General features: G+C 40.4%; 1 protein-coding gene across 2 annotated transcripts in view; it reads right to left on the bottom strand.

The window, feature by feature from the left end:
* The window catches only part of MGMT (O-6-methylguanine-DNA methyltransferase), a 484,940-nt gene that overhangs the window by 119,873 nt on the left and 341,777 nt on the right, over nt 1–23,290 (bottom strand). For both annotated transcript variants that reach the window (XM_077258429.1, XM_077258430.1), the window contains one exon: nt 20,818–20,978. In XM_077258429.1, coding sequence (XP_077114544.1) covers nt 20,818–20,978 — 161 coding nt within the window. The remainder of the gene's footprint in view (nt 1–20,817; nt 20,979–23,290) is intronic.

The raw sequence follows: 23,290 nt of genomic DNA, 5'->3' as shown, positions 1-23,290 counted from the left end.
GTTGTGCGCCCAAACAGTGATTCCCCCCCACATATGGGATATCGGCGTACTTAGGACAAATTGTACAACAACTTTCTGTGTCCAATTTATCCTTTTACCCTTGGGAAAATAAAAAAATTGTTGCTAAAATTCATTTTTGTGAATAAAAAGTTAAATGTTCATTTTTTCCTTCCATGTTGCTTCTGCTGCTGTGAAACACCTGAAGGATAATAAACTTCTTGAATGTGGTTTTGAGCATTTGAGGGGTGCAGTTTTTTGAATGGTGTCACTTTGGGGTATTTTCAGCCATATAGACCCCTCAAAGTGACTTCAAATGTGAGGTGGTCCCTAAAAAAAATGGTTTTGTAAATTTTGTTTCCAAAATGAGAAATCGCTGGTCAAATTTTAACCCTTATAACTTCCTAGCAAAAAAAAAATTTTGCTTCCAAAATTATGCTGATGTAAAGTAGACATGTGGGAAATGTTATTTATTAACTATTTTGTGTCACATAACTCTCTGGTTTAACAGAATAAAAATTCAAAGTTTGAAAATTGCTAAATTTTCAAATTTTTCGCCAAATTTCCGTTTTTTCACTAATAAACGCAAAAATTATCGACCTAAATTTACCACTAACATGAAGCTCAATATGTCACGAAAAAACAGTCTCAGAATCGCTAGGATCCGTTGAAGTATTCTTGAGTTATTACCTCATAAAGGGACACTGGTCAGAATTGCAAAAAATGGCCAGGTCATTAAGGTCAAAATAGGCTGGGTCATGAAGGGGTTAAAATTCTATTGAGAGGAGAGAGGGTAGGAGAAAGGCAGAACCAGACATTCTGCTGCAAGTTCTCCTGAAACAACAATTACAATTCTGCATCAAACTTTATGAGAACCAAGTAACATCTGTCTCAGCAATGGGAAAAAACTCTGTATTTAATGGAAATTTTGGATACTACCTCTCCATGTATCAAACCAGGCCTCATCTGAACTAGGGAAGTGAAAGGAAACCAGGCCGAGCTCATAATCTCATAATTTAAACCTTCTTTGGGAAGGATGAGTAGACAAAAATGCTCGGCCCTGGAGGATCTATCCTGTGACTGGACAACCCCTTAAAATTCACTGTTTTTTCTAACCAGCATGTTTGTATTTAAAAAAAAGTTGTATTAATTGGTACTGTTCCTTTGGAAATATGGAAACTGATAAAAACCAAGAGTCTTCCGAAAGTTGACCTTTTTAGACTTGCTTACTTCTCTCAGACAACTTCTATCTTTTTCATTATAAATTGTATACTTGTATGACTCCTATATGATGCGCCTTATTAAAGGGGTATTTGTATGTTGTTAAATTAATTTAGTTAGTTAAACAGCATGAGAATAAACAAGTCTGCAATAGACTTGCTTCAGTCTGGTTTTTATTCCCCTGCAGTGAGAGCTTTTATCTTAGATAGTGTACAGCTTGTTTCTAAAGAGTTCTTCTATCAGAGCCTGGCCGAGTATGCACAATATTTACAGCCTAAGGCTACGCTCAAACTATCAGTATTTGGTCAGTATTTCACATCAGTATTTATCAGTATTTGTAAGCCAAAACCAGGAGTGGAACAATCAGGAAACGTATGATAGAAACACGTCACCACTTCTGTATTTATCACCCATTCCTGGTTTTGGCTTACAAATACGGATGTGAAATACTGACCAAATACAGAGAGTGTGAACGAGGCCTTAGGGAGAATTTTAATGGGTTGTGCAGGCTTGGGGCTCAAGTCTGCAGTAACTCCATGTAATTGCAGACCTGCGAATACTCTCAGTGCACAATGTGCACACTGTCAGGATTCTCCAGTGCCAGCACCAGGAGCCGGCAGGTGCGTGACCTAAAGTATGCGGTTTGAATACATATGGTCACATGCAGACTAGACACGCACGGCGTCGCTCAATACAAGTGAGCTGAGCAAGGCTGGACACGTGTAGCCGAAATGTGGCCAGGAGTATGCAAATAACACACTTGCCAGTCACATAACCGCCAATTCTCGGCACTAGTGAATCCTGACAGAGCACTCTGCTCTAAAATCCACATGAGAGGGGAAGAGCTGCATTCAAAATATCTGGCAAACTATGCTACATTACTTTTTGGACCCCATAAAATACATTTGCTGGGCATATAATGGGGGATATTTGGGGTGAAGAAAGCATGATGAAATAGCAGGATGAACATCATTTTGACTTCCCCGCTATGCAAAGTCATCCCCAGATTTTGTTGATCTCTGAACCAAAAAAAAGAGAAATATAATTTTAAATAACATTTCAGATCTACTCTATATTCTTTCTAAAAGAGAAAATGATTAACTGGAGCATGTGAAAGAAATGGTGCTTCATTTTTGCACCCTTTTTCCTCCTAAAGGAAGCCTAGTGAAAGTATAACTATGTCGGTGCCTTGCAATGACGCTTGGTAGGTAGGAGGTAAAGCCGGCGGATTGCAAAACTTCAATTTTTTTCAGGGGCAGCTCTCTTTTCTGTGGCAATCGGATATTCGGCGCAACATCACTCCCTGGGGCAAATGCTTTTTTTCACGCAACAGCAGTACAAGGTAGAAACTTTGAACTATGAAGGATCATTATTTATTTATTATACGTTGCTTATATAGCGCCATTAATTCCACAGCACTTTACATTATCATCACTGTCCCCATTGGCATTGTGGATCACAATCTACATTCCCTATCAGTATGTCTTTGGAATGTGGGAGGAAACCGGAGAACCTGGAGGAAATCCACACAAACACGGGGAGAACATACAAACTCCTTGCAGATGTTGTCCTTGGTGGGATTTGAACCCAGGACCCCAGCGCTGCAAAACTGCAATGCTAACCACTAAGCCCCCGTACTGCTGTATGCTGTGCCGTATATTCTGAAAGCCTGGGACAATCCAGAACATACATATTGGCACTTAATTCCAAGACTACTGCAAATATACAGTTAAAAACAGAATCCAAAGAAGTTCATGAAGTGTTGTACTGTGCACTTGGCACTTGCTGAGTAACAGAAAAAGGAGGTGAATGCACTAAAATATTTGGCCGTGGACTGGAAATTAGATCTAGTTAGCAAATGTGCATCACCCATCCGCTTGTAAATGGTAAACATGTTGTACAAGCAAAGACTACAGAAAATATCGGCTTACATTGAGACATCTCTCGTCCGCAACTCCTCGGATGAGAAATGCATTTGTTGCTTTTACCTAACGCGGATTCTCGAGAAAAAGATTTTCCCCTTAAGCATATTTGAGCAGTATAACTCTTTAATAACTGTTAACATGTTTTATTATCCACATTAAAGTCTCAATACCAAAATCTGACATAGTTTTCACTAAGACAAACTCCCAGCAGCGCAATTTACAAGGAACCGGTGCCAGGCAAAACATCAACGATACTCAAAGTTCTCTGTTCCCATCGAAAACCCGGCCAGTTGGCAGGGAGTATCAGGAATGTCAATGTCATTACCTTCAATTTTTGGACACCTGGAACCCAATATAAATCTTGTCACTAGCAGAAAAGCTGCAAAGTAACAGCGCATATATCATTCTGGGAACTCTATTTTCCATAGGTCCAGATCTAGGAAGATTACGAGGACTTGTTTTTCCCAAACGTTATAGTGGTTGGAAGTTCCATAAAGCTTACTGTACATGGCGAGGCGTTACTGACTGTGCGGAGGGACTGGCACTGAGCTAAAGACACCGTGTAACACTCACACAGCTCAACGGCTCAGGGGGAAGCGGAAAATAAATGGAGACATCAAGTTTGGTCACTTGAAGGCCAAGATACAGTTTGATTTACGACAACTTGCCACAACTTAAAGGCAATAACATGTCATATTGATGTTCATTTGCTTCCTAAATGTGAAGTTAAGCAAATTTCTAAATATTCTTCATTAAAAAATGTTCTACCATTTTACGGCTGTAGAGCGTCGGTAAGTCCTTTCCCTAGATGAATGATCTACAAATCTGATGCATGATATATGAGCTAATGAAGACAGCACTACCCTGGCTGCACACACAGCTCACATCCAGGCTATAATACGGATGGAGAAAATCTCACAAAAGGAAAATGTGGGATCTGGGTGCAAACTGTATATTAGTGTAGTCCGGCATCTTTGGCCATAGGTTGCCCCGCTACTAGGATGTCCAGTGATGAGTGTATGTGAAGCTGGCAGCAAGTGATCAATTTCATTACAGAGCCACCAAAGGGGAAATGCAGAATTATACAGTTTCCATAAAGGCTGCATGATGTTGTCACCGGCCAATATTTGTAGTGCTTTGGGAAGAAGGATGAGTACAACCCCAAGAACATGGTCCTAGCCATGAAGGATGGTGGAGGACACATCATACTTTAGGGGTGCTTTTTGAAAAGGGGACAGGACAGCTGCACCATTTTGAAGGGAGGATGGATGGGGGGCATGTATCGCGAAATTTTGGCCAACAACCTCCTTCCCTCAGTAAGAGCATTGAAGATAGGTTGTGGCTGGGTCTTCCAAAACACATAGCCAGGGCAACTAAGAAGTGGCTCCATAAGAAGCATTTCAAGGTCCTGGAGTGCCTTAGGTCTCCAGACCTGAACCCAATAGAAAATCTTTAGAGAGAGCTGAAACTCAGTGTTGCCCAATGACAGCCCTGAAACCTCAAAGATCTGGAGAAGATCGATATGGAGGAGGCGGCCAAACACAAAGGTTTCTGTACCAAATATTACGATCTAGAGAGGGGAATGGAAAGGAGAGTCGGCTCACCCAAGTTGCTGCATAGATCCTGCTGGTTGCTTCGCACACACAAGCCTGGGAACGGCTGAGGCAAAACAAAGGAGTAAACATCCAGCAAGACAGCAAGTGTATACGATAAAATCCTCACGGTTACTTCCGTTTTTCTATTGTATCAAATACTTATTTCATGCAATAAAATGCAAATTAATTATGTAAAAATCATACAATGTGATTTTCTGTTATTTTTAGATTCTGTCTCTCACAGGTGAAGTGTACCTACGAAAAAATTACAGACCTCTCCATTCTTTGTAGGTGGGAAAATGTGCAAAATCGGCAATGTATCAAATACTTATTTTCCCCACAGAATCCATCTATCTATTATCTATCTATCTATCATCGATCCATCTATCCATCATCTATCTATTATCGATCTATTATCTATCTATTAATTATCTATTAACTATCTATTATCTATCCTTCCTATGTATCTGTCTCATATATATCTATCTTTGAAAAATGTAGCATACCCCTTTGTCTTATTTGTACATTTCGGAGCATGATAATAAAAATATCATTCCGTAAAAGACAATCCATAAACCTCTCGAAACTCTACAAATTGTCTTTATCTTTTTTCTTTCCTCACCCCGCACCGAGCAACAAACATCCTGACAGCGCTGCTTGTTCAACAACAGCAAGAATAAGACGCTAAATTAACATATTAAATGGAAGAAATGAATTTGCCAGTTAAAGGATTATGGAAACTAAACATTCTGTCATCTGGCTAATGATTGTAAATGTAAGAGGAGAGTGGAGCGCGGGAGAGCGGCGCTTCGTGTGCAGTTTGTAATATTTTAAGCAGGTTTCCTGAACACACGGTGTTTCTAAAGGTATGCATGGCTGATGCTGATGGAGAGCAAGCTTGTTCATAATGCTCGGAAATTGTTCAACAGCAGCTCATCCATATATAATATTTTCTTCAGTATGTGTCAGCTTGTGTTACCGGCTGCAGTTGTGCAACATGAATCTCCCTGACAGTTAGCCTGGTCACTTTGCTTCCTTTTCAGCGCTGCTTTCGGTGGCTGGTTGCTCTATATGTGCGCAACATGTGGTACGATGTTCTGCTACAGAATTACATTGTATGTTCACTTTTCAAGAGGTTTTGGTTGTATTAATGTTTTAAGGGATTTTCCGTGACATTCTGCAGCTCCCGCACCGCTGATCTTTGTCACTCTCAGTCATTCTTGTTCAAAAACTGTACATAATGATGTTAATGCATACCCGTCATTACTGGTGACTGCTCAGAATACGCTGTCCTGTGCGTTCATGAGTAATAGCACTACTTCTGACGCTCTACAGGCTCTCTAATTTTTAGTTTTCTCTAAGCTAGTGGGTGGAGAATAGCTGCCTTGAAGTCTCACATACACAACATACTATGGTATGAGGGATTCCTGCTCTCTCAGCAGCATGGAGGACATTCTACAGTAGTACTGAGCAGTGTAGCTGTAAATCCAGCTCCAGAATGAGACACGCCTACTAGAAAGCAACATCACCATCTGTATGTACATCCATGTGTCTAATGCTAACTCAGCTCCTTCCTAATAATTTCCCCTCCCCTCTCCATAGACTTTAATAAGCAGCTGTAATCTGACCCCTCAGTGAGCTTGTAGTCCTTCTTGACCTGAAAAATAGATAGTTTAGCTGTATTTCTGTGTTATTAATTAGTTTAGGAAGAAGACAGGAGGGCACGAAGTGTTGTACAAAAAGTCATACCAGAGGGCCTCATAACATAATGTCAATTGTTACTACTAGCCCCATTCACTTGACGACAGCGATACTAGTGGGTGGCTGGAAACACCTTTGTGCAGAGCAAAAATCAAAAGAAAAGCAGTGATTTATGAGGATATATTTTGAGGAGTTATTCTGCGCTGCTCAAGATTGAAAAAATCCGGTCCCGAGAGATATTGTCAATGAGATTTTTATTTGACACGTTTCGAAGTATATCACACGTCTTCTTGAGAAAGTAACCACGTCTTTATTATTAGGATTGTAGGGGTATCAGTGTTTGCAATAGAAACAGCTGCAGACTTATGCTGTGGAGGGACTTTATTGAGCAGATAGCAGATGGCGCCGTTACTTGTTAGAATTTGCTAATATTTCATCGTGTGCCCTCCTTGACTTGCGTCAGTTTAAAATGATTCTGCTGAAATCGGAAATCTGCAACAGGTCAGATTGTTAAGTACTTACTGATGTAGAAATACCCCTTGAAGTGTTACAATAGGGTACAACCACATAAATTGTTGAGACTGAATAGCTGTTTTGGCGGCAAACGCATGGGTTTTGGCAAGTCGTAGTCAGATGAATGGATCGGTAAAGAAATGACTGTAATAAATCTGTCACTTGTGAATCTACACTTTCATTACATGCAATGGTCAACAATAACACTAAGTACCTATACAATACGAAATGTATGACACCGGAGACCACCTTTTGTTAAGCTACTTGCCATTTGATAGGCCAAGTCTAGTTAGTTTTCGAAAACTGAAAATTAGTGATGAGCGGTTTTCCCGAGCACGTTCGGGTGGTCTCTGAGTATTTGTTAGTGCTCGGACATTTAGGTTTCCTCGCTGCAGCTGCATGATTTACAGCTGCTAGACAGGCTGAATATATGTGAGGAATTCCTGGTTGCTAGGGAATTCCCACATGTATTCAGGCTGTCCAGCAGCCGTAAATCATGCAGCTGATGGACGAAAACTAAATCTCCGAGCACTAACAAATATTCGATCACCCGAGCGTGCTAGGGAAAACCCGAAAAACGAGTATACTCGCTCATCCCTACTGAAAATACATCAATAGCTCCTCGTGTTTTCATCCCAATTCCTTGCAGATCTGAAAACCTGGAATTCATCAGACAGATAACAATATACAGATGACTGCAATTCTCAGAGCGAGAACGACTGACTCAAACGCTGTTCTGATGACTACTGTTTCACAGTATCTTTGTTTTTTTTCCACACTGCAATTACATATTTATGCAGCTTATTATCTATGCAGTATACAGTCGGTTACATGGTTTCATAGTGATGTATTTTTCATTTTATTATTAATATGGATTTAAAAAAAAACAAATGAGGAAACAACAGCACTAGGTTAAGAAATACATACCTGTTGTTTTCTTCTGCATAGTACGACTTCTTAATTGGCCTTGTATAGGGCAGGCACCACAGCCAAAGTCACCTGAAATGTGCAGTACTTAGAGGTGCCTGCGGAGGCAGTGCCGCAGTGCTGAGTAAGAGAAAAACTAAAGCAGCCTTTACCCTTCTGCCCTAAGCACCAGTGGTAGAGTTGAGATGATCTATTTTGCATAAGTCCGGGACTTCTGTTTATCTGCAACTGACCTGAATACGGGACAAGACTTTCGAAAATCGATCTTCTCATCTCTAATGGGTGGAGAGCTCAGAAGTCAGACTCTCACTGATCAGATATTGAATTTTATCGAGTGGCACGTAGCCAATATCAGGCATCAATGTATGTTTGGGCAAACCATATACCGTAAATAAGTTACAGTTGATCAGCAAGGTGATTTTAGTCTGGTTTTACCTTGATGATTAGCTCCAACACTACATGAAGATCGTGGGCAAAAAGAAAGTGGGGTTCTTTTTGGAAGAAAGCAATCATATTTTTTTTATAAAATCACAGTAAGCCCTTTACCTTTCAGAAGGCTTTTCTTTTTCTTATTTTTGAAAAGTTTCCAATATGCAGCATCTATCAGGACAAGATTACAAATGTTGCGCATATAGCCATGGTTAGACCAAAAATTGGTAGTTGTAGCTACTGAAGATCAGAGACAATGCCTAAGTCAAAAAAACAAAGAGAAAAGAGGCATGTATAAATTGGCGTTATAGACCCTATTATGGGTCTTTGTATTTACCATGTTTTTTGGTGGTTTTATGTGTTTTTAAAGTTTTGTGCAGTGTTTTGTGCTTGCTATATTTAATAAAATTTATTATATTTGTATGATCTTGGATGTGGTGATCCCCAATTTATACATGCCTCTTTTCTCTTTGTTTTTTTGACTTATATATCCTTGTGGCATGTGATGGGAGATCCCATGTAGTGGTGCCCGCCTGTCTTTATTTTTACAAGTTGTTTTCAGGGGGTTCGGAAATCTCTTTTTCCCTTTGTTCCCCCTTTTTCTTGGAGTGCTTGGAGTGTGGCACACTACGGTAGTTGATATCATTAACGGTTACTATGGATTTACAGGCTAGAGAGACAGCCTGGAGCCAGAAGGCTAAAGGTATTTTCGAAACTGGTGGTGATGATAGTACTGTTATTACTAATGAGGATGGAGGTTTCTCTAAACTTACAAATGAATTGACTAATTTGCATAAATCTTTAACAAAAGTGTGGTGGAATTTGAGAAGCCTGGAACAATATAAGGTGTCTGGTTTTGTCCCTCGTGGACTTAGGGTCCAGATTTTCCCTGCTTGGGAGGTAGATGATTGTTTCCGCCAGAACTGGGAAAGTGGCTTATTGAAATGTTCTGTGATACTCATGGATATGTTGATCACCCATGATCAGGCCCTCCTAAATAAATTAAAGGAGGATATTAAGGCAAGAGAGACCAAACTAGCCAGTTTTGATGCATCACAGGTATCCTCTTTTAAACAGCAACTCAAGACTACTATCGAGAAATATGAAGGAAAGATCTCGTTTGGCAAGAAACGTAAATTTCAAAGAGATAAAACTGACTTTTCTAGTGGACAGGCCTATAAATGGGGCCATCGAGGCAATAAAAGGGCGGTATCCTTTGATTCCAAAAACTCAAGGGATACTAATACGAGACTTGAGGCCTCGTCTAGTGATTTTTTGTCATCAGACCCCAGCGACCTCGACGGGGCCACAGGCGGGGTCGACGCAAGACTCGGAGGGGTAAAAAAGAGAAAAACCAGAGGCTACAGAAACTCTCCACCATCTTACAAAAGGGAGACGAGGTTCAATCGCAGGAACCAACAACACTGATGTCATCATGCTTAACTGTACATCAAGACACGGAAGACCAAGACCAAGGTAACCTGCAAATTATCAATCTTTCCACTTATGTTTTGACACCAGCAGAAAACTCGGTCTTGACTAAGGGTTTGTCGTTTGCCCCCATGAACACCCTTGACAAGTTCACCCTTGTCAAGGATGTATATCTATTTTGTCGTCAACTAACTTTTAAACTTCTGTATCATCATCCCTCTTTAGCAGATCAACTTCCACATGATGAAAGACAAGTCCTTAGGGATCCTATGGACTTGCTTAATGAAAATGATATGGATGTTACCAGGAGACGGTTTTCCGGAAGATTACCATCACAGGCCACTCCATCTCTTTCCCTCTTCCCGGCAGTTCAAATCTTCTTCAACAATACCTGTAGAGAGATACAGACTCTACGTGTGGACGGTAATAGAAATAGAAATCTAAGCCCACTTGAACAGAGGGCCCTCCTTGGTCTACAAAAGAACAAGGAATTCTTGGTCCGTAAGGCTGATAAGGGGGGTAACATTGTTTTATGGCCTAATTCTCTGTATTTACAGGAGGTTAAACGACAATTAGGAGACTCTACATGCTATAGACGCCTACCTGGAGATCCTACTGATATCTTTAAAGGGAAACTGGATCGTCTGTTTGAATCAGCACTCCAACATGGCACCTTGAACAAAAAGGAAGTGACGTTCTTGACAACAGACCATCCTGTGGTACCGACGTTTTATTTGCTCCCCAAGGTGCACAAGTCGTTGGAAAACCCTCCAGGTAGGCCAATCGTATCCGGCATAAGTGGTCTGTTTGAGAAACCATGTATGTATCTGGACTTTTTTCTACAGCCTATGGCAATGTCACTAAAATCATTTATCAGGGATTCGACACACTTGATCCAGCTTCTTCGGGAGTTTGCTTTACCACCTGGCACTCTCCTAATTACACTGGATGTCGAGTCCCTGTACACAAGTATCGACCATGATACAGGCCTAAGAGCTGTTTCATTCTTTTTGGAACATAGCAGTACAGGAGACAGAAAACATGACCAGTTCATCTTAGACCTCTTGTTTTTTGTCCTTGACAAAAACTACTTTGTCTTTGATGGAATATTCTATAGACAAGTAAAAGGCACGGCCATGGGGGCACGATGCGCACCATCCTACGCAAATCTCTTTTTGGGGTGGTGGGAGGAATCGGTGGTCTTTGAACATGGAGCCTACAAGAAATTTTGCCAGAAATGGCTCCGCTTCATTGATGATGTCATAATTTTTTGGACAGGTACGGAGAAGGAATACTATCTTTTTCTCACTGAACTTAACAATAACCCTTTCAACATCCGGCTCACTTCACATCTCTCACGGACGTCAGTGGATTTCCTTGATTTGAAGCTTACCCTTGATGGTTCGTATATTGTTACCACCCTTCACCGTAAACCGACAGCGACAAATAGCCTGCTGCATTACTCTAGTTTCCACCCTAGGTCCTTAAAGAACGGTATACCAACTGGTCAATTTCTTCGATTAAGGAGAAATTGCAGTGATAGGACCGACTTTGATGTGGAGGCTCGGAAATTGACTAATCGTTTTAAACATCGGGGATATCCTAAGACTGTTATTTCCTCTGCTTACCAGAGAGCGAAAAATAGTGAACGGATGGGACTATTCCAAAGACAAGCACGTGAGTCTTCTAGGCCCATGGGCATTGTTACTACATTTAACAATCAGTGGGGGGACATCTATAAAATCCTGGACCATAGCTGGGGAATCCTACTCAGTGAACCCAAGCTAAAGCCTCATATCTCAGAAACACCTAAATTGATAGCCAGGAGGGCCAGTAACTTGAAGGACTTGCTATGCCATAGTCACTTTATCCGTCCTACTATCAGACTCAACAGGGGTATTAGAACTATTGGCACCTACCCATGTGGAGGCTGCAATGTTTGCCAGTACACCGTAGCCCGGGATGGTCTGTCATTATCTATTTCTCCTTTCCAGATCAAACCCAGGAGGTCTTTCTTCAATTGTAAAAGCCACTCATTGGTCTATGCCTTAATATGTGACTGCCCCAAAGTCTACGTGGGACAAACAACCCAAGAATTAAGAAGGAGGATTCAACAGCACCTTTCGAATATTGCCATGGCTCACAAGGATCGAGAGAAAGGCAAGAACATTTCATCAGTAGCGACACATTTTCTGGATGTCCATCTTGGCCGTACCAAGTGCTTTAAGGTTATGGGACTAGAGTTGGTTCCACTTAACATCAGAGGCGGAGATAGAGTTAGAAAATTACTGCGATGTGAATCAAGATGGATCCATGATCTTCAAAGCCTCGCCCCACATGGACTCAATGAGGAACTTTTATTTTCGGGATATTACAAACAATCTTAGTTTTTTGGTTGTGTCCTTACTAGTATTATCATATACATCTTTTCTTTAGATATGATTTATATATTTTTATTTTTTATTTTACATTTATTATCATTTATCATTATATTTTTTTATTTATTATTTATTTTATATTTTTTATTATTTTTTATTTTTTATTTTCTATTTTCTATTTTTATTATTTTTCATTTTTTTATTATTTATTATTTTTTATTTTTTTCTTATTTGTAATATTTTTTTCATTTATTTTTATTTATTTATTTTTGTATTTATTTTCATCTTTAGTTCAGTTTATACCTATTATTCTGTGGATATTATATTAATTTTGTATATTTACCCTTTTTTTATTTTTATTATTTCATTTATTATTTTTGCTTGTTAGCTTATTCTTGTTCATTTACTGTAATGCAATACTGGTATATTCTCCGTATATACCCCTCAGAGCCGTCATCTAGTGTATATATGTATACATATACATACACATAAAAATCTGTCTTATCCCCCAAATGACCTTCCTCTTTGTCTCCATGGGCAGATAAGTCCCTGCCCTGTGTCCCTTGCGTACTATATACAATTGCTTCACTCCGGATCCTTTGTATCCGCTAGGGGTCCTTTTCGTTTCAATACTCTCGGCCGAGAGTCCATATGCAGACTTATTATGTCTTCTGGCATAGAGTGCGCAGACGCCGACCGGCGCACGCGCACTTGCCAGTAATCCGCAATAGGAGAATCTTCTCCCCTCTTTCGCAGCTTCGCTGCACTGCGCAGACGCCGACATTCTCTATCACCGATTGGCGCATGCGCAGCTATGGGCGGCCCACAATCAGGGAACTTCTCACCTTAGTAAACTCGCTATACTGCGCAGACGCCGGCGTCCTCTGCAACGTCCGGTTTTCCTCGTTCAGTACCGGCGCCATGCTCTACATCCTGGATTCTAGATACCAGCTGTTTCTAGCCTTTTACAATTAACAGGTATTTATAACACGGGCACCTCTCTGCATTCAATGCCCCTGAGGAAGCCAGATCTTTCTGGCGACACGCGTTGGGTGATTTTATGCCCTGGTTCTCTACCCCCCTTTTTTTGCTTGTCCCTAGAATCCCTTGACATTTTGTAGGGATCGGGGCTCAGTCTTGCACTGGACGGGGTACTCCTTGTTTATATGTAAGTGTATGCCTGTATTATTATCTTAGCCTTTGGGACTGCATAGGTTACCTATATTCAGTGCACTTTACTAGGTGTTGAATACGTTATTTATATATGGGGATGTGTTTTGAACCAGGGTTATAGACCCTATTATGGGTCTTTGTATTTGCCATGTTTTTTGGTGGTTTTATGTGTTTTTAAAGTTTTGTGCAGTGTTTTGTGCTTGCTATATTTAATAAAATTTATTATATTTGTATGATCTTGGATGTGGTGATCCCCAATTTATACATGCCTCTTTTCTCTTTGTTTTTTTGACTTATATATCCTTGTGGCATGTGATGGGAGATCCCATGTAGTGGTGCCCGCCTGTCTTTATTTTTACAGAGACAATGCCTAGAAGCAAAGGGATTTAAATTGAATGAGCCAGAACGACTAGGCTAGCAAAATGGACAAGCCCAATTCAGAAGCTGAAATCAGGAGCCTAGAAACTTTGACTTACTATGGTACGCACATTCAGGCAATGAGTGCCAACCTCCAGTGTACTCAATGATTTTTAGTAATGGTCCACTCATCTGGGCCTGCTGTCAGACGAAGGCCTGAACTGAAGACCAACCACTACACTCATTTAGGTCCCATCTCAGACCCTTAAGGTACCTTCACACTAAACAACTTTCCAACGAGAACGACAACGATCCGTGACGTTGCAGCGTCCTGGGTAGCGATCTCGTTGAGTTTGACACGCAGCAGCGATCTGGATCCGCTGTTATATCGCTGGTCGGAGCTAGAAGTCCAGAACTTTATTTGGTCGCTAGATCGGCGTGTATCGTCATGTTTGACAGCAAAAGCAACGATATCAGCAATGTTTTTACATGGAGCGTGAACGATAAGTGAGTCGCCGTTACGTCACTGGATCTCTCCTGCATCGTTCTGGAGCTGCTGTGTTTGACGTCTCTACAGCGACCTAACAGCGACGCTCCAGCGATCTAGTTTAGGTCGGATCGTTGTCTATATCGCTGGAGCGTCGCTTAGTGTAACGGTACCTTTAATCTCTTAACTCAAGATCAGACACTCCCTAAAATTGATTGTACACACTACACCAGACCCATAAAACTGACACAATCGACTACAGCCCTAAAATCATTTTGATCCTAGATCAAACCCCTAAATGTAATAAAATTCCAAACTAAACTCATGTAGACCCCAAATCAGGCCCCTAAAATGAATTAACACTATGGATCAAAACCACTTGAACTCAGACTGTAGATAACACCCCTATAATGAAATCAGACACCTGATAAGAACCCTAACAATTAATCAAGAGCTGAATGAACCAGAATGACTAGTCAAACGGAAAAGCCCAAATCAGAAGCTGAAGTCAAGTCCCTAGAACTCAGGAAAGTTTGACAGATAATGTTAAGCACATTCAAGCAATGAGTGCCAACAATTTTAGTAATGGTCCACTCATCTGGGCCTGCTGTCAGACGAAGGCTTGAACTGAAGACCAACCCTCAGATTGTATCTCAGACCCCTAACCTCTTAACTCAAAATCATACATTCCCAAAATTCATTCAGACACCCCCTAAAATTAATTGGAGACATTACACCAGACCCCTAAAAACCTGATTTAGACAATCAACAAGAACTTTAAAATCATTTTGATCCTAGATCAGACCCCTAAACTCAATAAAACCCAAGACCAGACTTCTAAACTCAATTAGACCCCAAACGAGGTATCTAAAATTAAATCACACAATGGATTGAAACCACTCAAACTCATTCAGACTGTAGATAACACCCTTAAAATGAGATCAGACCCCTGATCAGAACCTTAACAATCAATCAAGCAATGAAGAAACAAGAATTACCAGCCAAATGGGAAAAGCCCAAATCAGAAGCGTAAGTCTGGACCTTAGGACTCAGGAAAGTTTGACTACATTATGGAACACACATTCAAGCAAAATTGATTTACACAATCGACTAACACCATTTTGATCATCTTACCTCAAACTTCTAAATACAATAAAATCCAAAATCAGACTCCTAAACTCATGTAAACCCCAACCCAGGCCCCTAAAATTAATTCACACAACAGATTAAAACCACCTAAACCCATTCAGACTGTAGATCAGACCCCTAAAATGAATTCAGGCTCAAGACCAGGACCCTAACAAATAATCCAGATATCAAACACTTAAAGTGGATCAGATGTCCCCATTTGTCAGGACCTTATGTGCCAGGACTGTTCTTCTGCATCTACGATAGGCACCTAGACAGCTAGAGCTGTTTTTTTAAAGGAAGCAGACATTTATTTCCTATGATCTACAACCCCTCTAATAGATGAAAAGTTTCACAAAGCTTATAGAAGTGATATACATTCGCCTTTCAGCTAAAAACCAAGTTCATGTTAATCAGGGTCTTGACCGCAGTAATAAGAATGAGTGTACGTTAATTTTAATAATCTATTGTGCACTCAATTTTATATTCGCTTCATCCTTTTGGCAAAATATCTGTGTAATTACATTAGCTACCTTGACATTACAGTGGTATATTGCACTGTCAAACAAAAGATCCTTAAGCCGGTAGCAGTCTGCATTGAATACTTCCACCGCGCTCTCGACAAAGGCTTTCATCAGAATTTATCTGTATATGCATTTATTGAGATTCATCTGCACTCGGCAGAGACCATTAGAAACAGATCAGCACGTGGCTGATGGTTTGAGGATGCAGATAAATGGCTTTTCATACCGGCTTTAGAAATCATTATCCCGGTACAAGGATGCAAACAAAAGGGGCAAAGTGCTGACCACAGCAACGTACTCGCGGCAAGCGTGGAAATGACAAGGCAATTTGTCTGTCGTGTCATGATCTCTCCCTTTCGTAAGATAGATTTGACAGCGAAATTTAAGAAATCCTGGCAATATTAACAGTTATTGAACCGCTGAAAGTTTCATTCGGAGATCAAGCACCTTAATAATTTCTGGGAGTATAACAGGTTTATAGACACAAAAAAACCCTTAACTACAGTAAAAAAGGAGATCATGGTCACATTTAGTTAAAAAGGGGCTCCCAGTGATCAGCTGTATTTCACTGCAGCGCCTCCACCGGTCAAATGCATGAAAAGACACCCAATGCCATGAAGGTCTGATAGATGCGGGGCCCAATGCCATAAATGTCTTATAGATGCGGTCCCCAATGCCATAATGGTCTGATAGATGCGGGCCCCAATGTCATAAAGGTCTGATAGATGCGGGCCCCAATGCCATAAATGTCTGATATATGCGAGCCCCAATGCTATAAATGTTTAATAGATGCAGGCCCCAATTCCATAAAGGTCTGAAAGATGTTGGCCCCAATACCATAAATGTCTAATTCATGAGGGTCCCAATGCCATAAAGGTCCAATAGATGCAGGCCAAAATGCCATAAAGGTCTGATAGCTGTGGGCCCCAATGCCATAAATGTCCAACAGATCAGGGCCCCAATGCCCATAAAGGACTGATAGCTGTGGGTACCAATGCCATAAATGTCCAATAGATCAGGGCCCCAATGCCATAAATATCCAATAGATGAGGGCCACAATGCCATAAATATCCAATAGATGAGGGCCACAATGCCATAAATATCCAATAGATGAGGGCCACAATGCAATAAATGTCCAATAGATGAGGGCCACAATGTCATAAATGTCCAATAGATGAGGGCCACAATGCTGATAAAGGACTGATAGCTGTGGGCACCAATGCCATAAATGTCCAATAGATCAGAGCCCCAATGCCATACATGTCCAATAGATGAGGGCCCCAATGCCATAAATGTCCAATAGATGAGGGCCCCAATGCCATACATGTCCAATAGATGAGGGCCCCAATGCCATAAATGTCCAATAGATGAGGGCCACAATGTCATAAATGTCCAATAGATGAGGGCCCCAATGCCATAAATGTCCAATAGATGAGGGCCCCAATGCCATAAATGTCCAATAGATGAGGGCCCCAATGCCATACATGTCCAATAGATGCGGGCCCCAATGCCATACATGTCCAATAGATGCGGGCCCCAATGCCATAAATGTCCAATAGATGAGGGCCCCAATGCCATACATGTCCAATAGATGAGGGCCCCAATGCCATACATGTCCAATAGATGAGGGCCCCAATGCCATAAATGTCCAATAGATGAGGGCCACAATGCCATTAAGGTCTAAATGTCCGAGAGATGTGGGTCTCCGATAACCTTCATAGTGTGCTTGTTGTTGCCATCTTTAATTAATTTATTTTTACAATATATAATGGATAGATTGTTTCTGTGTGATTTGTCTCCAACCTGTATACATTTCTTAAGTTTGAACAGTTTTATTGTATTATTCATACTTTGGTTCCTATACGGGGGAAATCTACTAGTTCCCACTGATAAGACTTTGCATTTCATAGATTATTTGTTTAATACATTTCTGACAGCTGACAGATTCTCACCAACTGAACAGCAACTAAAATGTCTGCATACAAATGAGCGTCTCGGGTTTACTCAGAACCTGGATTTTTTTTTTTTTTTTCAGTGTAGCTAAAAATTGTGAAACAGCGAGGGACGGAGGGGCCCCCAAGTGTGAACTGTGGTCAGAACTACAACCTGTATGTAGAAAAAAAAAATACAAATAAACTAATAAGATGAATAGTAAAATCCATGTCTGTGTGGGTTCAGCTATGACTTATTTTAGTTGAGGTCTTTTGCCGATCAGGTTATTTCTGATGCACGGTTATATAGTAATTTCACCACTCATTGTAAACCAAACAGGAGGCATCTGATCAGCTACCTAATGTAATGTAACTCTCACCAACTGTGTTTACAAAGCTGTCTAATTGTCTATTAGTGTGCCTCATTTGTTACATTCCGAAGGAAAGAATTGGACACCATTAACCCCTTGTACTCTTATTTGAGGCTGCCGGTTTCTTAAAGTTGGTGGAGTATCTGCAGGTCACATCATTACAAAAGGGCAAGGCGAAGAACGGATTGGCCCTAAACTGCTAATTCCAAGTGACGATCTTTTATTAAAACAGTACTAGGGGGAGGAACAATGTTTCTCCTCCTCTCTCAAGTTCCTCCCACTGCAAGTAGTCAAACCCTGGCAGAACTTCCGAAATAGGCCGAGGGCGGCTTGAAATAACTGAGCAAAAGGGGGATCATTGGGATGAGATGGGGCAACGTTAATTCAGAAATGGTCATCATTCTGATTTGTATCATAGGGACATCACGACTTCTGAATCCACCCCTGCTTAAGAGATGTGTTTTGATTAAGGGTTCTTATCATGAACCAATGGAAATGTAGAACTGTTGGCGCCAAGGATTCTACTTACCACTTCTTCCTGAAGGATATTTGGGGATTTTGTACATGACACTACTTAATGAACACTCCTAGCCAATTCATTATATACTGTATGATTTTATCATCCTTTAAGTGGCCCAACCACCATGGCTGAATTAAAAGTGAAATAGGCCTTCGAGCCTGAAAATTATAGACTCTTAAAATAACACTGTGGCCATGATACACTTGCAGGAATAAATCGCAAGACACAGGTCGCAGCAGCAACGTGACCACTGGACAAGAATCGTACGAACTGTCTCTTGCCCATTAGCACTCAGCTCCTCTTTTAGTTAGCCACCCTGGTGCGACGTCATTGACACCTCAACAGGCCCGCTAAATAAAGAAGAGCCTGGAAGTGCAGGGAGGTAAGAAGTGGTCGGCAGGGCTCCCGTCCGATGGTCAGAGAATTCTTACCTGGTTGCTGGGCAAGGGTCCTGTGAATCGATGCACTCATCTCTATACATATGAATGTAGTCTTCCACCCATTTCAAAAGTTAGAAGAAAAGGATGTTGAAAAATATAGAAGTGTTACTTATTACTCTGAACCCCCAGTACTCTAGCAGTCACCAATGAGTCAGGTGACTACATGGATAGGGCGTCATCATTGCCTCTCCAAATGTAGACCAGCAAAATGGAGTAATCGGGGTTTGAAAAAGTAAATAACACTGCTTCCTATATTTTATGACCAGACCTTCTCCCTGGTCACTTTTGAAAAATGGGTGAAAACCCCTTTTTGACAAAATGCATATGAAAACATTTATAAGTTGCATTAAAAAAACTTTAACCTCCACTCTGGCAAACTTACTGTGGGCCTCTTTCAGCCATGACACTAACGTTCGGATGGTTCCTCTCTGCCTTTTTCTTCTGTATTACTATCCACCTTTCCTAAATAACGTCTATGCATGGATAAGTGCCATATACAAATGTTTTTACGAATCGATTGATTTACACCCACAACTGATCTGTAAATTTTCAACTTTTTTTTTTTTTTTTTTTTAAGGGAAAGTTAATGGAAATGTGCTATCAAAATATGTCCTATTATTGAAATCAGGTTTTTGCGCTAAACATATATATTTTTTAATTTTTGGCCATTTTTTTATTATATCACATTTTATTATTATTTTTTAGAAATATAAATGTGTAATTTTTCAATTTACACCCTGGCCACTGGGGCTATTTTAAGGGTCTAACTTTCCGTTGTTTCAGGAAACAACACATGTATAGTACATAGCCACCATGAACAAACTCTGATCCCATCTTTTGTATTGAAGCATCTAATGAGCGCATGCAAAGGTCTTTATGAAGGAAGGAGAAGATGAACTGTGACATAACCTATTGTGATTGGTGGATCATTTATCAGCTGTGCATAGAGGTGTTATCTGTCATTGTCATCCTGCCTCTGACGATAACAAAACTGCTGTAAACTTTTCCTAAAAGGAGAAAAGTGACCAGTGTGAAAATCGCAAGACTATATATATATATATATAACCCGCCATGGGCTTTTAGTTTTTAAATGGACTACAGGAAGGTAGTGGTGTAGTTCGTTTCCTCCCTGGCAAGGTCTTCTATGTGGCCGACGGCCACAGGTTCCTTGTAAAAACCTTGCAGCAGAGGAGGTTGGGTGTGTCAGTGTGGAGTTTGTAAGGTGCAGAGCGGACGGCTCAACCTGTGTGATGGAACACAGAGCCAAGCGGAACGAACGCCTGGCACCCGGCAGCATAATATGGTGGTGCAGTCACCCTAGGCAACTGGAAGCGTTTACAGACTGTCTTGTTTTCCCGGCGGCGATCCGGAGGATACCGTTTGTTTTGTGGTGGGTACGCAGTATATTAAACTACGTATATATATATATATATATATATATATATATATATATATATATATATATAGTGATATGAAAAAAGTTTCTTTTTTAAATGCATAGAACACAAAAAACAAATTTAACCAATGGGACATTTTATTTCCCTTTACAGTGTTCCGAGCCAAGAAATATTCCAACTTGTGCCAAAACCGAGAGAGCTCAGAAGATTCCGGTGGCCTTTGTGACTATACCGCCCTGGCCACTTGCGTCTTTTCGCTGTATAAAGGTGGCCAGCTTGGCACTGCCAGGAAGGAATGGTAAGAACTGATATTTCTATCAAGACCAAACAATGATTTGCTTTAAAAAAGAAAATAAATACAATGACCTGTACCTTTCTGAAATAGTGGATGGTGGAAAGCCGGTACCGGGTATTTCTCCATCTGCCTGGGCTCGTTGAAGTAGGCTCGCAGCCAGTCCACGCACTGCTTTAGCGGTGCAATCATTTCCTGAGGGTCCTTGCATACCTTGAAAGACGACGAGGCATCCTCAGCCCTGCGAGCGACAGAACATTAATGTGTTTTACTTCCAGCCATGTTACGTTACTTTCCTGCAATAAATTAGCAAGCAAAACAAACCCAACTCAATGGAAAACATGCGTCTACCTTCTGGAAACACGTGTAGTCACGGGGCCGACTCATATTAAAGGAAGTTATTAAGCAGATTAGGATGAAAGGGATGTCGGCTACTTACTGTTACTAGATTCCATTAAAGCCATGAAAGTGATAGAATGAAATAAGGGGAAAGAAGGAATGTTTAGACAATCGTACGATACTGGGCGAAAACTTTCCTTGACGTTATATCTCAGCTACAAATATTTTCTGGGCAGAAATCAATAGGAATAATCGCCAATGTTTCTAAAAACTTTCTTACCCTTCGGACAGTGGGGAGAAATAGATTGTAAGCTGCATAATGTCATTATGTTTTATGTTGCTGTATTATTTATGTTTGCGGCAAGCATCAGATTGGAAAAGTTTGGGCAGACATAATTCTGATAAAATAGGTTTCTTAAGATAAAATCATCCCTTTAATACTGAATTTTTTACAGTAATTTATTAGTCACCGACTAAGGCCCTGTTCACATCACACTATTGTGCTTTGCTTCATGCATACAGTGCTGTGCAAAAAAAAAAATCAAAAAAAAAAATCAGGCAGTTGTGGGAAAAATTGATGCAAAATAGGAATTCTTTCAAAAATAGAGTGTTAATTTATATTTATCAATTAGTTTAGAGTCAGGTGTAAGAGTAACCAATCATACCAAACAGGTGATAATGATCATCGTTGCTTCATGTAGGTAGAAAGAAATAATTGTTAACTGAATCAGCTGTGTAGGAGATGTAAAAATGAGTGAGGAACAACCACACTACTATAAAAGGTGAGGTTGTGGAAGACAGTTTCATGTCACAGGTCAGACACCATGGCAAGACTGAGCAAAGCAACAAGACACAAGGTAGTTATAGTGCATCAGCCAGGTCTCTCCCAGGCAAAAGTTTGAAAGAAGACTTGCATTTTGTTAAGTTAGAAAAGTAAACTATTAACGCTTATATTTTTAAAAACATTCTTACTTTTCAGCACTCTTTCCACACCTACCTAATTTTTTTTTTTGAACAGTACTGTATGTTGTTGAAATGCTCACAACATAGACATACACACATCCAATATTACAAACTACAAGTACATCTGTTGTACAGATCAGTAGTAATGTCAACACTCATCGGTGGGGAGAAGTAGAGAAGTGGCGCCGGTGTGGCATGGGCTTCAGTAGATAACTAATGCTTTTTTTTTTTATTTAAGCATCCTTTATTTATTTTTTTATTAAAACCACACAACCCTTTTAATACTATTATTGTTGCAAATACTAGTCTAAAATGTCCAGTAACGGTCTTGCTCTGTAATTTACCATCTACTCTTTTTTTGTGGGAAATATCTTCTCATCAGCATTCTGCCAGCACTATATGCACTGGAACCTCCATTCCTCCACCTTTCAATATGCATTGAGCTTGGCTGCCCTCAACTCAAAGCCCATTTCTCTGTTATGCCTTCGTACGGTTTGACAGAGAAGAGCGGAGGAGCTAAATGACAAAAGCTCACCCTGATTTCCTGCCGAGACAATGTACACTTGACAACTGGCAGCAAGTTATAAAGAAGGGAGAATCTGGGGGTGTTTTTGGGGGGGTAAGATGGACATAATAAAGAGATTACAGATTGTCTATTTATTACATTATCTGGCATGTAAGTATTATATGGTCTATAAGTTTATCGGAGCATACATTGGCTCCATTATCCTTATATTAGAATGCAGCATTTTTTTCCTGAGTGACCTTCTTTGGTATTTGCCGTCATTCCGCATGGAGACAGAAGTGTGAGGTCCGTAGAGGTTTTATTTTGGCCATGCCACCACCACGAAGCAGAACATCCAGCTTCATTAACATATTTAATTGGCTGCTTCTACAGAGAATTAGATTCCAAAATGTTTGTGCTGCAGCAGACTTGCAAATCTAGTTGGCCTTTAAAATGATATATTGGGCATTAACAAGCTGGCCTTGTACGACCTGAGACAGAGTCACAGTCCCGGAGAAGTACTTGTCCAAACGGAGTAAAAGAATACAGGCGTGTGCTATTAGGACTGATTGTAGAAACTGTAACCCCTGCAGGTGGACACTGGTATTGCACAAAAAAAAGCATTTTCCAATATTATTGGAAGAGATAACTTATTGCTTCATATACCTTTCTCACAAAATCGCTATTTTCCACAAATTTGTAAAGCTTCTTTTTAAATATGCACTTGCACCTTAAAACAGATCTAT

This window comes from Ranitomeya variabilis, chromosome 4, assembly GCF_051348905.1.
Source record: "Ranitomeya variabilis isolate aRanVar5 chromosome 4, aRanVar5.hap1, whole genome shotgun sequence".
In the NCBI taxonomy this organism is placed as follows: Eukaryota; Metazoa; Chordata; class Amphibia; order Anura; family Dendrobatidae; genus Ranitomeya; species Ranitomeya variabilis.
Note: the sequence above shows the minus strand (reverse complement) of the source record. Positions and strands in the feature narration are given on the sequence as shown.